Here is a 14982-nt window from a genome sequence, read left to right as displayed (position 1 = left end):
CTGACTTTAACCACCAACGAGCTATTTGAGATGATGGAAATCTGTCCGATATGTCCACATATATTGGATATTACTGATGTGCCAAGGCGTATTGCCATGGGAATACCAACTAGTCATAGTTTTGAAATAGTTGGCCGGCACTTTTTCAGTGAAAGTTTTCTCTTCCACTGATTAACGTAGAGACAGTGCGAATACCCACAGGCGCATTTTGCTGAGAAATGGATCTGGGAAAGGAGATTACTGCGTTATTGACGCCTTCCTAAAGTTTGTTCCATCTTCCACAGATGGGCGAATCAGGGGCGTCTCTCCACTCTAGATCTTTGCGTTTAAACGATTTCACTCATCATTGCTTTAAGTTTGACAAGTAGAGGTCCAGTGAATCCGATAGGGTCATAAACCGAGTTTATTTGACTCACGATTTCCTTTTCGGTGGTTTTGCTTGGGGAGGTTTTAGTCGGTCGATAACGGAAATGTTCTGTTTGATTCTGTTCTGAATCGACTGAATTTGGCAACCCTGATTGTGAAGTGCTCGGTTCACTCTCATTATGGTTGCTATTTTGTTCGCCGTCATCATTTTGTGTGATTTGGGTTTCTACCTCATCTCAAATTTAGTGTTCACCCCTTCTACAGCGGGTAGTATACCCAAATTTCACACATTCTGTTCAAAATGCATCTCCTTTCGTCTAATCGAGCAGTAAGCATACATATGAGGTCATTTGCCTCTGCAATCGCTACATGCAACTGAGATTTATCTTCAAGTTGCTCTATTTCGAACATTAAATCTTTCTTCTCGGACTTATTGTTACAATTTTTGTACTCGTCTCTTATTTCGTTGTACAGTTTCCGCAGATTTTCTCTACCTCCTCTAATCTGCTCGATACCGCTCTTTAAGAGAGTGACTGATGTCCTACATTTTTCGTAGTTGCCTTTGTCTACAGTAGGATAATCAGCTTTTGTGGTGTACTTCTTATATCTGGAGACTAAATTTTTGAGTGTTGATGCGCTCAACACAATTGGCATTCTATGGAAATAAAGGGCCTTTTTTGGCAAGCTCTTTCCAAAATTTACTCTGCTGTGGTAAGTCAGAGATTTGGCTCCAGGTATTTTGTACGGGAGCGAATTACTCACAATTAAGGCGAGTTACTCTGATTTATTTCAGAGATTTAGCTCTAGGTACTTTGTACGGCAGCAAGATTTCCCAAAAGTGGGATGAACTAGGGTTTTTATCACTACAATTGAACTGACCGAGTAGTGAGAAAAGCGATATAATGAGCGGGCGCACTCTTGGACGATTCAATTGATTATGCCACGAAAAGAACCATAACAGCGAACGGCACTTTATACCGCTCCCCTTATCTATCACCGAGGTCGATGATATGTTGGTCATGATGTTCGTTAACGCTATGAAAAACCACTATTTAGTGTGAGATACTCATCCTACTGTTTCCAACCACTTCCAAAAACTGATTAGCAGATTTCCAAGTTCACTTTGCATGAATGCGCTGACAGAGGTTATTTGATTTCCGCAGTGTCTTTCGAAAACCACCTCCTCGGTTTGCAAGAGAAACGATTTTACAAACAGCAACAGCATAGTTAGAACTTCTTTTTCGAAAGGAAAGAACCCGTAGGCTCAAAGTATCTTTTATGGTGGAACTTTGTCTTCAGGTTCTGCTCGGTTTATTCGCCAATTTATCGCTCCACACATGTGCATATTGAAAAGATCGATATCGTCTAAATAACCATTTATATACTGGCGGTCATATCGCATCCTATCCGTAACATATGCCACCGAGGGTATAGGGTGGCTGAAGGGCAGATTTTGCGATTGCCTGAACAATGGATATCCATTAACAAACAACCGAAGTATGGCATAACAATGTAAAACAAAAGATAGGAATTAAAACAGTAGAAGTAAACGTCTCAGGAGAAGTTTGCATAGTGCGTGAATAACACGTGCCTTTTAAAATTAGTCGAACATGACATGATTAAGGTCTCATCTTTGGATTAGACACTGACCGGCATGCTCCCTTGGTGAGGTCAAAATCGCTCTCTCACCAACGGCGTTCGGCACTTTCGGGGCACTTCTTCTCCATACACAGCACCAATTCAGAGGTTTTAACATCTTGAGAAAATTCAAAAAAGGAATGGTGCTGAAAATATTCTGTTCAGTCCTCTTGACATTTCATTTTGACAGCCCGTAAAAACGATAATCAATCAAATCGCAGCGAGAAACTACGGATCAAATGTTTTATAACTAATACTTTCCAGTTCTATGTGCATTTCAAATATAAAAAAAAACGCTTTTGACTTACTTTTCAACCCAATGGAGAGTTTTTGTGCGAGGATTGCGCGGTTCTAGATGGTTCACTCACTGTACTGGTGTGGTGTGGAGGATTCTCTGCTTCTAATCTCTGTAGAAAGTAACTAGTCAAAGCAGTGTTGATTCCGGAATCCGGTCCTCTAGCAACAGCACTTCATTAAAGTAGATTAGCCTATCGATGACATGTTAGAAGACAGCAGAGACGTTGAACGCAATCGTCCATTGGAAGTTTGCCTACGATGTTCGCATCTTTATAGTTCTTGCAGCACATGAACTAGGGGTCTAAGCAATCCACAGAGTCGTTAAATTCATCGTGGGGTGTAGGCGTCACTATGGGTAGGCTTGTTGCAATTTTATTCATTTGTCCATGCAGTTGGTTATTTGTTAGTTATTTGGGCTTTTCAAAATTCCAATGGTTTTTTGCGCTCATACAAATTCATATCTAACCACTCTATCTCTGGCGTTCCATTCACAGATACCATTTCAAAAGCATCATATTTCCCATCCAAGACTACTATAAGTAAAGGACCTCTGCTAATTAGAACGACAGTATACTATAGACAGCGTTTCTCGTATCTTTATTTACTTCAATTATTCTAAGCCTGATGCAGGACAACTTGCAATTATCTATGATTTAGGGAAGAGCACAATGACACATGAAGAGCACATGACTACTGGTAGATAATTTTTCTACCATGATGAAGTTTTTATATTAGAAATTAATTTTTGGGTCTCAAATTTACAGAGTAAGACAGTCAAGCTTGACAAAGGTTGTATAGGGGGACATCTGTGGTGAGGAAGAAGAGAGTAATTTAGACGTTCTATACATTCGGAGGTTAGTAACCATGCAGCCTTAAACTAGTGAACAGAATGGTGTCGCTTTTACAGCGTATCTGGGAAATGACCGAAGTTCCCTGCATGCATAATGCAAAATCTGCTTACATCATGATCATCCTCGCGATTACATTTTATGGGATATCTCAAGTCGAATCTTTGAGACTCGTCCAGCAACAGTGCAGCACCTAAAAATGTGGAAGAAGTTTGTGCAATAACATCGGCGGTACTGCGACGTGTCAGAGAAACATTTCAGTGTTAGACTCCGTTAATCTGTGCAAAGTGATTATTGCAACCTTGCCAGTGTAAAATGCAGAAAATGAGTCTTTTTTCTGCATGCATACCAATTAATTCTTGCGTTCTTATTGTTTGCTTTTATATACGACTCAAAAAATGTTTCTTTATGTTAATAATACTTATGAAAAGTGCGGTTCAACGAGCTAATACTGTAGGACTCTCAGGCTGGGTTTTACTAATTTTCGAAGACATTCTGCACTTCCATTTTCTTAAGTCTTTGAATGCTAGAATTTCCAATTTTTTTTTTGAGTTCTTTCAACTTCCAGAGTTTCACTTCCTGAAACGCGAGCACGTACTCCTCATCTGTCGCAACTTCTTGAAAAAAATTCGATTTGGCTTCTTTTGATTTTTACAACACTTTGGATGACAATAAAAAGCAGTTATGAAGGAAACACAAATCTTAGACGAAGAAGAAAACCTGTCATCAACTTGGATTTAAAAAGGAACATTTTTCAAAGTCTTTTTCTTAATTTAAATTTTGCACTCTATATAAGAATGAAGATTAAATATTGAATTTAGATGCAAGCATAAATAAAATAATAAGTAGACTTTTTCGATTTTTTTTTGGGTACGAAAATCTCTGTCTTTGTCTTTGCGTGATGGGTAACTTTGAATTGTTCGTTTTCTTCCCTCGAAGGTAACTAACTGAATTTGTATTTTGTTTTTGCATTTCGAAAGTTCAAGCGGTGGCTGCAAGTTCCTTCGCGAAGCTGCGTGGGTAAAGAGTCAAAGCTAAGCGCGGTTCCTGTTTTTTGGCCTCTGTTCTTTCTCATGAAATAATGGGCGCAAGGGAGATGAGGATGGTTGGATTGGACGTGCAACAGCCTTGTGGCGTTAGCAATGTCTTGCTCGCCCGCCTCTATTAATCCAAAAAGCTGCGCGCAGCGCTGGAAGCTAGCCAGTTATCTGAATCTCCTCTTCCAGACTCAACCACCTCTTTTCTCCCGTGTCCGCCTTTCGGTACTGTTTTCTTGAAGTATTATTTCATTGGATCGCTCCATATTTTATGTCCCTTCACAAATATATATATATATATATATATATATATATATGTTTTTTTGCTTTCTCTCTCACGAGGATTTCATTCCTGCTTTCATTTTACATTATCTGGTCCAATACGAACAGAGAAATCACAACAATCACTTGACTCTTCAAAATTTCCTCTAGTCAATGTAACCTTACTGTAGTCTAGAAAACGTACATTCTTCTTCCTGACAAAACTTCCTAACTAATTTAAAGCTAAGAGGATAAATTTTCTGGCGTTAATCAATCCGTTTGGGATGCGCCACTACGTTGACTCCAATTCAGAATCGTTTGAGGTTCACGAACGTGTAACCTGCTTACACAATGACTTGCGGTGGCTAGCCGATGTGTCACGTCAGTGTTTTTACCCTCCTAGACAAGTCTGGTACAAATTGGTCGACCCCGAAGATATGAAACGCATGGTGAACACTAGGGCGGATTCGAACCTCCGATCAATCGTGCATGAAGCGGAATCTCTAACCGCTGCACTACACCCACTCATACATATTCAAGAGTATTCGTAATATCCGTCCTGAATAGATGGGTTATTTGGAAAATCTCTCCTGCAGCATCCGTCAGCCTGACGATGAACACCACGGATCATTATTTAGATGAAGAATAGGATAGGTGCACGTTCCGGAGCATTTGGGGCTGTTACCTTGTATTTTATAAATCCTCCCTCTCACAATTCTTCCAATCGTACAAATTCGCCATGCAGAAGTCCGCTCACTAACAATTAATAGAGAGAGATAAGCCAGAGAGGATGATTGCTGTCAGTGCAGGCATGGAGATAACTCACTTGATATCTATTCCTCTTTAGAAGAAGAAATTCACTCCATTTTTGCATCTGAGACTTCGATGTAATCTGAACTGCTACTGCGCTGTTTGAAACAGGTAGATGAAGAAATGTAAAACTTCTTTTTGGAACTGTCTAGGTATTTAGTTTTTATAAAACATTCCAATCATGATATATAATAACGAGCTTAGTCCGTGTGTGTGTTGGTGCGCTGGTGTCAGATAGCTATAAAGTGGGTTGCGACGGGTCCCGCTGTGTCGGATTGGCGCGCCGGCGCCAGATACCTATGGAAGGAGGTGCGACGTGTCCACCGACGTCGGATTTGTGCGCCAGCGCCAGATTGCTATAACATCGGGTCCTACGGATCCACCGGCGGCATTTAGCATTTATCTTTTGCGTCATGCACACTAAGTTATTGCGCACCAATGACCGGTGGACCCGGTCATTGGTGCGCAATAACTTAGTGTGCGTGACGCAAAAGATAAATGGTTGGAGCCATAGCCGTGACCACTGGGCGCTTTGCTCTTCACCTTTATGACTCCTCCGCGTGCCTATTTCCTTCTTTGTTCTCCTCAACTTTGTAGCATGCCATTCTCAGAAAGTGGAAACACGCATGCAAACGGCTGCTTAAATAGTAGCAAGATGTTTATGCGATCTGACGTGGGACGTTATCATTATCAGTAGAATGATGTTTTTCACGTCATTTTATGTTAAAACATCATTCTGTGATAACTATTGGGGGAAATCAAGAGGAATACCCATACTTTGAGAAATGCTTTCAAATAGTATCTACATTAATCTGGCATCGAAGGAGTATTTGTAGCTGATGGTCGAATATTCTCCAAATGTAGAATTGACGCGTTTACAAGGAGAACTTCATAATCTTTTGCCTTAATTTATAATATAAAGAAGAGAAGGAAAGCGTTGTTAAAAAAACAAATCTAATTTTACAGAAAACACCACTACTATTAACTTTCATTGATCAGTCAAGGGGAGCGAAGCTATTAGCTACTTATTCTGTCACGAGTGTGTGTGTGTGACAGTCACGAAATTCGAAAGGAGGGGGGGGTGCGGCGGCTCTCACGGCGTCGAATTCCTGTATAGTGGTTGTTGTGTCCTTACTTGAGTTGTGAAGAATGTTTATTGGACCTCGTACTTACCTAAAAGTAAACCAAAATCGGGCAATTGTGCCAAACATTGCTACGTACATTGAGCTGGTGGATAAGAACCTCTCAACACATGGTAATTACATACAATGGCAATAACACAATATACACAACTACATGAACTAACATAGTTACATCTCTACGGCTCCAACAGTGGTGTAGAAATATGTGCATGTTGCAAAAGGTAAGCGCGACGTTGCAAACGTTTCATGGTCGCGCCCACTTTCCTGCGTTGCTTTTCATCTCCGTTCCTCAGAAAGTGGAAACATGAATGCTAAGTGCTGCTTATATAATAGCCAACTGTTTACATGATCTGATGTGGACCACTATTTTTATCAGTACGATGATGTCATTCACTTCATTTTATGTGAAACATCATTCTGGATAGCTGTTGGGGGAAAGAAGAGGGAAACCTATACTTTGAGCAATCATTCCAAGTCGTATCTATATTACATTGGTATCGAAGGAGTGCTTAAAGGTGAAGTTTGAATGTTCTCGAAATGTAGAACTGACGCGTTTACAAGGAAAACTGAAATCTTTCGCCTTTATTTACAATAAAAAAATAGGAAGAAAACGTTGTTAGATCAACACAAATCTAACTTCTGAGAATAATACACTACTATTAATTTTCTTTGATCAGTTAAGGTCAAGGTCAGTCAAGGGTAGCGAAGCGGACACCACAGCAAGTCTGAAGTCCGGCTTTAGCCGGACGCTCAGACTGGTTTCTTATAAAACCATTAATTATTCCACGCTTCCCCAGCTATGTTTATGTATGTTTTGAAGGAGAGAAACTAACCTTGACCCCTCATGACATGCTCGATCATATCGATCGGACAAGGCAAAACATGCTAATAGTCGGCACATCTTTGGTAGCATTATCTTTTCTCGTTATCGGAGCCACTTGTGGATGTTACCGCAGTAGAAATCATGGAGCAAAAAATGGGAAAGAGCCAGCTCTTAAGCTCCAAGATCACTTTAACATTGCTAACGTGGAGCATTATCTAATAACATGTAACATCCATAGCATTTCTATTTGTAACAGTATCCTAGGAAATTACCAACGCAGACAACTACTTTCGAGTAAACGTGAGTATAATTACCAAGATTTTTCATGATGCCTTCCAAGAATAGCTCCAACTCGAATTGGCTAGCACTGCCTTGAAGGCATCGCCCCACGAATCTGAGGTGCTCCAATCGAACTCGTTGTAGAAAATAGTGCACCGGAACGCTCGAAGCCGTATCTTCCGGGCCGTTTTCTACGGCAATTAGGAAGAAATGGACGGAATCGCCCCCCTCTCCATAGTCTCCAATCCCGTAAACGAATACTCCACCAGAAATCCGTACCAACTCAGATTCGTGGAATGATGCCTTTAATGAAATTCTTCGAGTTTCAATAATTTGCTACTATGATGTTCTAGATCAACTGCTTTGTTACAGTCAGCGAAGCAAAAAAAGATCAGCTGCAACAACATTCTCATCGTCATATAGAAATCAATCGAACGAAAAACAAAACTATGAAAGCACACTTATTACAATTCTACAGGATTTCGCATCCTTGAACAGGAAAACGATTACCTTCAATTTGACGGACTAGCACATCTCTGCTGATTAATATCTGAGTTTCTTTTTCTGGTCTGCCTGTACCAGCAACAAACCAACAACAATAAGCTAAGATAGATTTTTTTTATTTCAAAAATACAAAAATAACCCCATCCCTTGAAATGTAGGTTTTATTTTAGATTCCTAAGATTTTTTTGTTGCAAAAATCATTATTTGTTTCAGATTCTCTATTGCTAGAACCAATATTTATTTTATAATAGCTGAATATGCCTATACTTGCGTGATAGGGAATATTAATGTCACTAAGTTATAACAGTTACATATTTAGGCTATATTCAAAAAATCCTGCATTCTTTAAAACACTCGAAAATTTCACTTATTATTTTAAGAGTTTCTAATAACAACCCTGGGGGGACGTACGTTTGGCGTAGGAAGCGAAAAAATCCGGCAGTATTCAATCCTTCATGCAAATCATGACAATAGTTATGTTGACTACATTATTCATCAGCTCCAATTATAAGTCATTTCGAGGTAAAGAAAAAATGAGATTTAGCAGTGAGGCTGAGCATAATTTGCGCTCGTGTAATATACTCCAAAGGAAGCCAGTGTGAAATATTTCCTAACTCCTTGTGAAGTTTTCAGAAAATATTAGGAAGTTTGTGCTTCAGCTTAAGAGCACCAACTTTTCTATCGAATTACCTAAGAGTTCGAATGGGATCTTTTCGAATAGGTTAAACTGCTGCGACACCAGCTCCTACAGTGAGTTAAACGCTCGGGAAGTAATCAAGCAGGTATAGAGTGAATGTTCCACTTTTTTCGGTGAACTTTCTCTCTTTTCATTGCTTTGACGATCCACTTGTGGTCACGTACTCTTGCCCTTAAGTGACTGTGTGACCAATCATTGATATCTAATTTAACTTCTCTATTATTTGGAAGCGCGGCGGTTTCGAGCGCTGTCAAGCGTGAAAATATGAATGGCCATCAAAGAGTTAAAAACGGTGCTTTTTACACGTCGAGTACATCGAAGCACGCAGAGGAAATGCGCTCTTCAGTAAATTATCAAATTGTTCGGAATGCTTCAAAAATTTATCATAGTCCTTTTCAAATGTGGTTTTTATAACAACATTAATGAATGACTACTAAATCCAGATGAAGCATGCCAGCATTCAACGCGATGAACTTCATGTAGGAATTTATTGGCAATACATACATGCAATACACTTATAGTAATAGATCTGCAGTGACTTAGATCTGAAGTATGGAAAGGATGTGTTCACAAACGAAGGTCTCGGTTTCCACTCCGCTGAACCAATACTTAATCAATTAACCCGTTGTATTATTATTATGATTATGCAACAAAAACTAGAAATGTCCCCATAACCCGTAACTGAGATTAGACGTTGGGGCCAGCTTTTTGTTGGAGTGGTACAGATTGAATTACAGTTTTGGGCAAATAGTATTTATCGACAGAGATCACGGCCGAAAAAGAAGAGTAGTTTTTTTTTGTGTTCCGAATGAACAAAGGTTCTTCTTGTAGCTTCCAAAGAAAAAGGGAGGAAAATTCGTGCAAATCGAGAACAAACATCCTGCACCCCATTTTCGAATTAGTTCTATCAAATATCCCGTTACCACTCTCATTAAGTGTTAGTATTATGAAAGCAAACGAATCGGTGTAGAGGAAGGAGTCATTCGTAGGATGAAGTTGCAATCATTGTCATCTTGAGAAATACCTGCTTGATCAGGTCTAGACAGTCTTACAAAAGCAAGTTCGTTTAAAAATAGCGTGGATGGAAATTTTTGATTTTCTTACTTTGGATTCTCTCTACTAACAGGTATGTGCTCGTAACGTAATTAACAATTTTTACCTAGAGGAGACGAGAAAAACATCCTTCCAGTCTAGAAAACGGATGTATATATCAAGAACGGAAGCATGGTCAAGCGTGTGATGAGACTATTTATTCGGAGGTTTGTAAACGAAGAGGGTCGTAAGGGAGTGGGCACTGGAACAGTAGGTGAATGGAGCATAGCATGATAATCAGTGCAAAATAATTCATAGTATTAATTATTTACATGCAGGGTTAGGCGTGGTGATGGGACACGACCCTCTCGAATGCGGCCCTACTCCATGTCCAATGTTGCTGCGGCAGTTCTCCGTTACTGCCAATTCAATATATTGGATATATTCAATATATTGAATGTGAGCTTTTTTAGCTATTAGATTATATTAAATCCACGTTTAAACAGCTGAAAACTACGTATAATTAAACTCTTCATCTTTCGGGAGTAATTTCAGGTTTCTGTTTCTTTTGCAAGATTTTGGCTCAGCGAGGTGTCCAACCTGCGAATCCCATTATCCCACTGCTAAAACAAAATGTTGGTTTTTTTTTTCGTTTTTCTTTTAAGTCGTTCCCCTGTAATTCGACCTATGAATCTCACTCTTCCCTTCGTTGTGGTATTATGTGCTTTAACTAGTATTTGTAGATGGTCACTAGATTTTAGAGCTTGGAAATATTTTAGCATCAGTGCTCCAGCAACATTTGCCGGAAAATTTCTTCTTCTACTAGATGGTGCTTCTTCATTTCTATCAAGCATCTAATTTCACATTTGTCATTTGTTTCACAGCTAATTTTCGTTTTTGCGTTTTCCAAACACAGGAAATCTCTAACATATTGCATTGGCACTAACGGAGAACTGTTGCAGTAACGTTGGAGTGGAGCCGTATTCGAGAGGGTCGTGTCCCATCACCACTCTTAACCCTCCATGCAGATATTTAATACTATATATTATTTTGTACTGATTATCATGTTATGCTCCATTCACCTACTATTCCAGTGCCCACTCCCTTACAAACCTCTTCCTTTACAAACCTCCGAAAGAATAATCCGATCACATGTTTGACCCTGCTTCCGCTCTTGATACATCCGTTTTCTAAACTTGTAGGATGTTTTTCTCGTCTCCTCTAGATAAAAACTGTTAATTTTGTTACGAGCACTATCTGTTAGTAGAGAGAACCCAACGTAAAAAATCAAAAATTTCCATCTACGCTATTTTTAAACGAATCTGCTTTTGTAGGACTATGTCTAGACCTGATCAAGCAGGTGTTTCTCAATATGACAATGAGTACAACTTTGTCCTACGAATGACACCTTCCTCTGTACTTTCGTTCGTACGTTGCTGTCACAATACTAACACCTCTGACAATTATCGCTGCTGACTTGTGTGTATATGTGTATATGTGTATGTGCATATGTATATGTATGTGTATTTGTGTGCGTATGTGTATGTATGTGTGTGCGTGTATTTATATGCATACATACATGTATATTCATGTATCATATGTGTATGTGTATATGTATGTATGAGAGTGGTGATGGAATATTTGATAGGAATAATTCGAAAATGAGGCGCAGGATGTTTGTACTGGACTTGCACGAATTTTTCTCCTTTTCTTTGGAACCTACAAGAAAAACTTTTGTTCATTCGGAATTCAAAAAACTACTCTTCTTCTCCGGCCGTGATCTCTGTCGATAAATACTGTTTGGCCAGAACTGTAATTCAATCTGTACCACTCCAACAGAACGCTGGCCCCAACGTTCAATCTCAGTTACGGGTTATAGGGACAATTCTAGTTTTGTTGCATAATCGAAAATACTTTTTTTTTCTCTTCTGGTTGCCAATCTTTCTTCAGATGTAATTTTTTTTATTCCGCTTGCATTCAGTCTCATGAATGTACTTCGTTTGTTTTGAAATAAATATTTCTGTCTTTTGAAGAGCTAAGAGCTACTTTCTGGTTAAATATTCCACGTAGTAAATGTGCTGAGGGATTTGAAGCGTTCGTTCTCTATTGAACCGAGCAGTTACAGAGAAGGTGACGTTCATCTGTCACACTGATTTAATATTACTTTCTTTTCCTATGGGATAGAGCAAGTGTTTCTTCCCGAAATTGTAGTACCTTGATATGGTGTACTTACATGTACAGTATATAATAGCTATAGCTGCAATATACCTTATTTTTTATTTATTTTTTTTAAAGTTTTTTCAAGATATAGGTTTGGGTCACAACTTCAAACGAACTTTTTTTATTTCATTTCTGTTCGCTGATTTTCTCTCTATCGTTGTTGTCAGTGCAATGCACCCTAGTACTAGTGCTAAACAAAAACATCTTTCCTATACCGATCTATTGAACTTAAGCAGAAGACTATCTAAATGCGATGAGCGTGAGTGAGAGAGGTGTTGTGACGTGAATGTTGTTATAGGAGCAAATCATGAAGTGATTGGAAGGTCCACTTTGTATCAATCCCCTCTTCTGCAAGTAGGACGAATATCGGTAAAAACTCTGAGGTATGTCTTTTTTGCATTTGATCATTTTTGTTTCCTACCTTCACCAAGGCGCGAATAACATTTCCTCTAGTAAGCATATGTACTTTGTGCTTTTTCCAAAGAAAAACGTCGCGGCGACAATATCCTTGGTGCTCAAGCTCATAGCAGAAACATGCATGTAGACATAATTGTTTCCGGAACTTATAACCTTAACCCAAACTTTTTGTAGGCCTTCTTTCCCCATATCGAGGGTGTCAATATCGAGGCAAGCAAACACTGTTTCAAATCCTTCTGGGGGTCGGCTTTTTTTTTATAAGTGATCTTACTAAGACGGTGCAACTATGCTCTCCATACATAGAGATTTTGTGTAACCAAAACTAGCCAAGCAACTTCCTTTCCGTGCAATCAAGCCTCTCCATCACCGCAGATGGTGCTGCCCAAGTCTCCGATCCGTACATCATGACGGGGCTCGCGGCTAGACTTCGTTGGTGACGAGGGACAACCACAGGCATTTCGTTAAGGAGTTAAATGCAGAAATGACCCTAGCGGATCTTTGCTGAATGTCTTTCTGCCGTTGTTCTTCAGCATACAGCCCAGGCAACAGAACAGATGGACGAGTTCGATCGGTTGGCCGTCCACCCTCAGATTCCTGCAGAGGATCTCGTGAAGACCTGCAGCTGTATAGATTTATTAGGGATTAGTCGTAAGCCGTAGGCTGCAGCTTATTTTGATACAAGGTCGACGACATGCTGCCACTCCGCGCTGCCTGAAGCGAATATCACTACACCACATCGTCGGCGTACTGGAAATGGATCAAGAGATATGGAGATGATGCTAAAACGACATCGCCGGGACCTTGCTCAACTGTTCTTCGCATGATATCATCGACGACAAAGTTGAACAAGAGAGGTCCCGCGACAGCCCTTTGTCTTACTCTAGCTTCCACTCCGAACGGTGAAGTAAATCTAGCTAGTGTTCGAACAGCAGCAGTTGCTCCTCTATTCGTGTCCTCGACTAGGCGAACATACCATCGGCGCGAAGCGCGTTGAAAAGACGCCCTCGGTAAGGAGAATCGAAAGCGGCTTCGGAGTCTAGAAAGAACTGCATAGCCTCTGAGTGCAGCTACCACATTTCAATCACTCTCCTAACAATGAACACAATGGACGAAAGGCGGCTTGTTTATCACGGTTGACTTCTTCGCGATGCTTGCCAAACCGATCCAGAACGATCTGCTCTAAGACGTTGTACATAACACGCACCAAAGATATTTCTGAGTAGTTCTTGGGTTCCGTGAAGGATCACTTCTTATATCCTATCCTTTCGTCAATCCATATTGAATGGCCCTTATCGGTTCAGCAAGATGTTGAAAAGCTCCCTCCAAATGGGTAGGGTTGCTTCCCCGACAGTGACTCCGTTGGCAGTGTTGAGGATAGGTGAAAATCTCTCCATTTTGCCGCTATACTGTCTTTGTAGGTTCTCCTACGCCCTTTCAAACTCCTTCGCTCTTGACTTCCATTCGTTCTCGCAATCACCTTTTAGCTTACGACGGAACTTTCTCCTCAGAAGCTTCTAGTGGCACAGATTAGTGCGGGCAACACATACAGAATTGCATCTGCATCTAGTCTCTGCAGATGAGAAGGTGAACTTCTTATCCAGTATCAGAACCAGGAGCGTTTTCTTTGCGGCACCCTGAATACAACTGGTGAGAGAATGGGCGTCCCTAAGCTTCTTCTTGGTTCGCACTCCAATATTTATCGACACTCGTTGGCAGAATTTCATTTTACATTCATTGTCCTTCAGATTTGTCAAGTCGATCTTCATTATTGAGGTTGAACTCCCCGACATCCTTTCTGAAACCCTAACTTCAAGCTGAGAAGAAATGGGCGGAAGTAATCGAAATCGAATGCGACATTTCAAACAGCTCCAGATTTTGGAATATCCGACAAGGAGACATTTTCCGCTGGCGCTGTTCTTCTAGCGTTAAAGGGGTTGTCTCCTGTCACGTAAACTGATGGCATCGATTCCTCTTAACGTGAATGCAATGATGAGATTCGTCTGCTCACAAAGATCTACCAGATCGGATTGTTCTAAAGTCCCATCTTCGCATTTGCGTCGCTTCCGATAACGACCACTTGCTGGCAGGGTGCCTTTGATATAAACGTGTTGACTTCATCATAAAAAGCGTCCTTGCTGTTCTCTTCAGCGATCTCTGTAGGTGGGTGGGCACTTACAATTCAAAGTCTGCATCCTCTGTGATCCCGCAGCCATACAAAGGCGTTTCTTGACGACGTTGACAAATTCCTCCACCAGGTTATTGACCTATTGCAGTTCACTCGACAGCGATCCGACAGCACCTTTTTGCAATGTTTGAGAAATTTGCGCCATATAACAGTGCAACTTGTATAGCTCTTACGCTCCCAAGGTGTATACTCAGATGCCTTATTTTTAGTAAAAGCATGGCGCCTTCTATAACTGGACTGAACGAGAAATTACGCGATAAAGCGGATCTTTCATCCATACAACTTAGGGATACTGTGACATTAACGCGGTTTTACTTCGTGAATCTTACGAGTGGACTGCTCAGCCTGGTCCTGCTGGTCTTCCTCTCTGTTGGATCTGTAAAGGGTTTTCTGCGTCTTTATAGTGATAGTTGGGAAATAACCTAC

General features: G+C 40.3%; 1 protein-coding gene across 1 annotated transcript; it reads right to left on the bottom strand.

The window, feature by feature from the left end:
- Positions 1-1743: 1743 nt before the first annotated feature.
- Positions 1744-13423, bottom strand: RB195_024878 (uncharacterized protein; the record flags this gene model as incomplete). Its single annotated transcript, XM_064212802.1, has 4 exons — positions 1744-1829; positions 2017-2122; positions 3263-3342; positions 13345-13423. The coding sequence occupies 4 exons, from the start codon at positions 13421-13423 to the stop codon at positions 1744-1746; spliced, it is 351 nt and encodes a 116-aa protein (XP_064068683.1).
- Between the last annotated feature and the right edge of the window lie 1559 nt (positions 13424-14982).

This window comes from Necator americanus, chromosome X (assembly GCF_031761385.1).
Source record: "Necator americanus strain Aroian chromosome X, whole genome shotgun sequence".
NCBI classification, from domain to species: Eukaryota; Metazoa; Nematoda; class Chromadorea; order Rhabditida; family Ancylostomatidae; genus Necator; species Necator americanus.
This window is presented reverse-complemented; position numbering and strand designations above follow the sequence as displayed.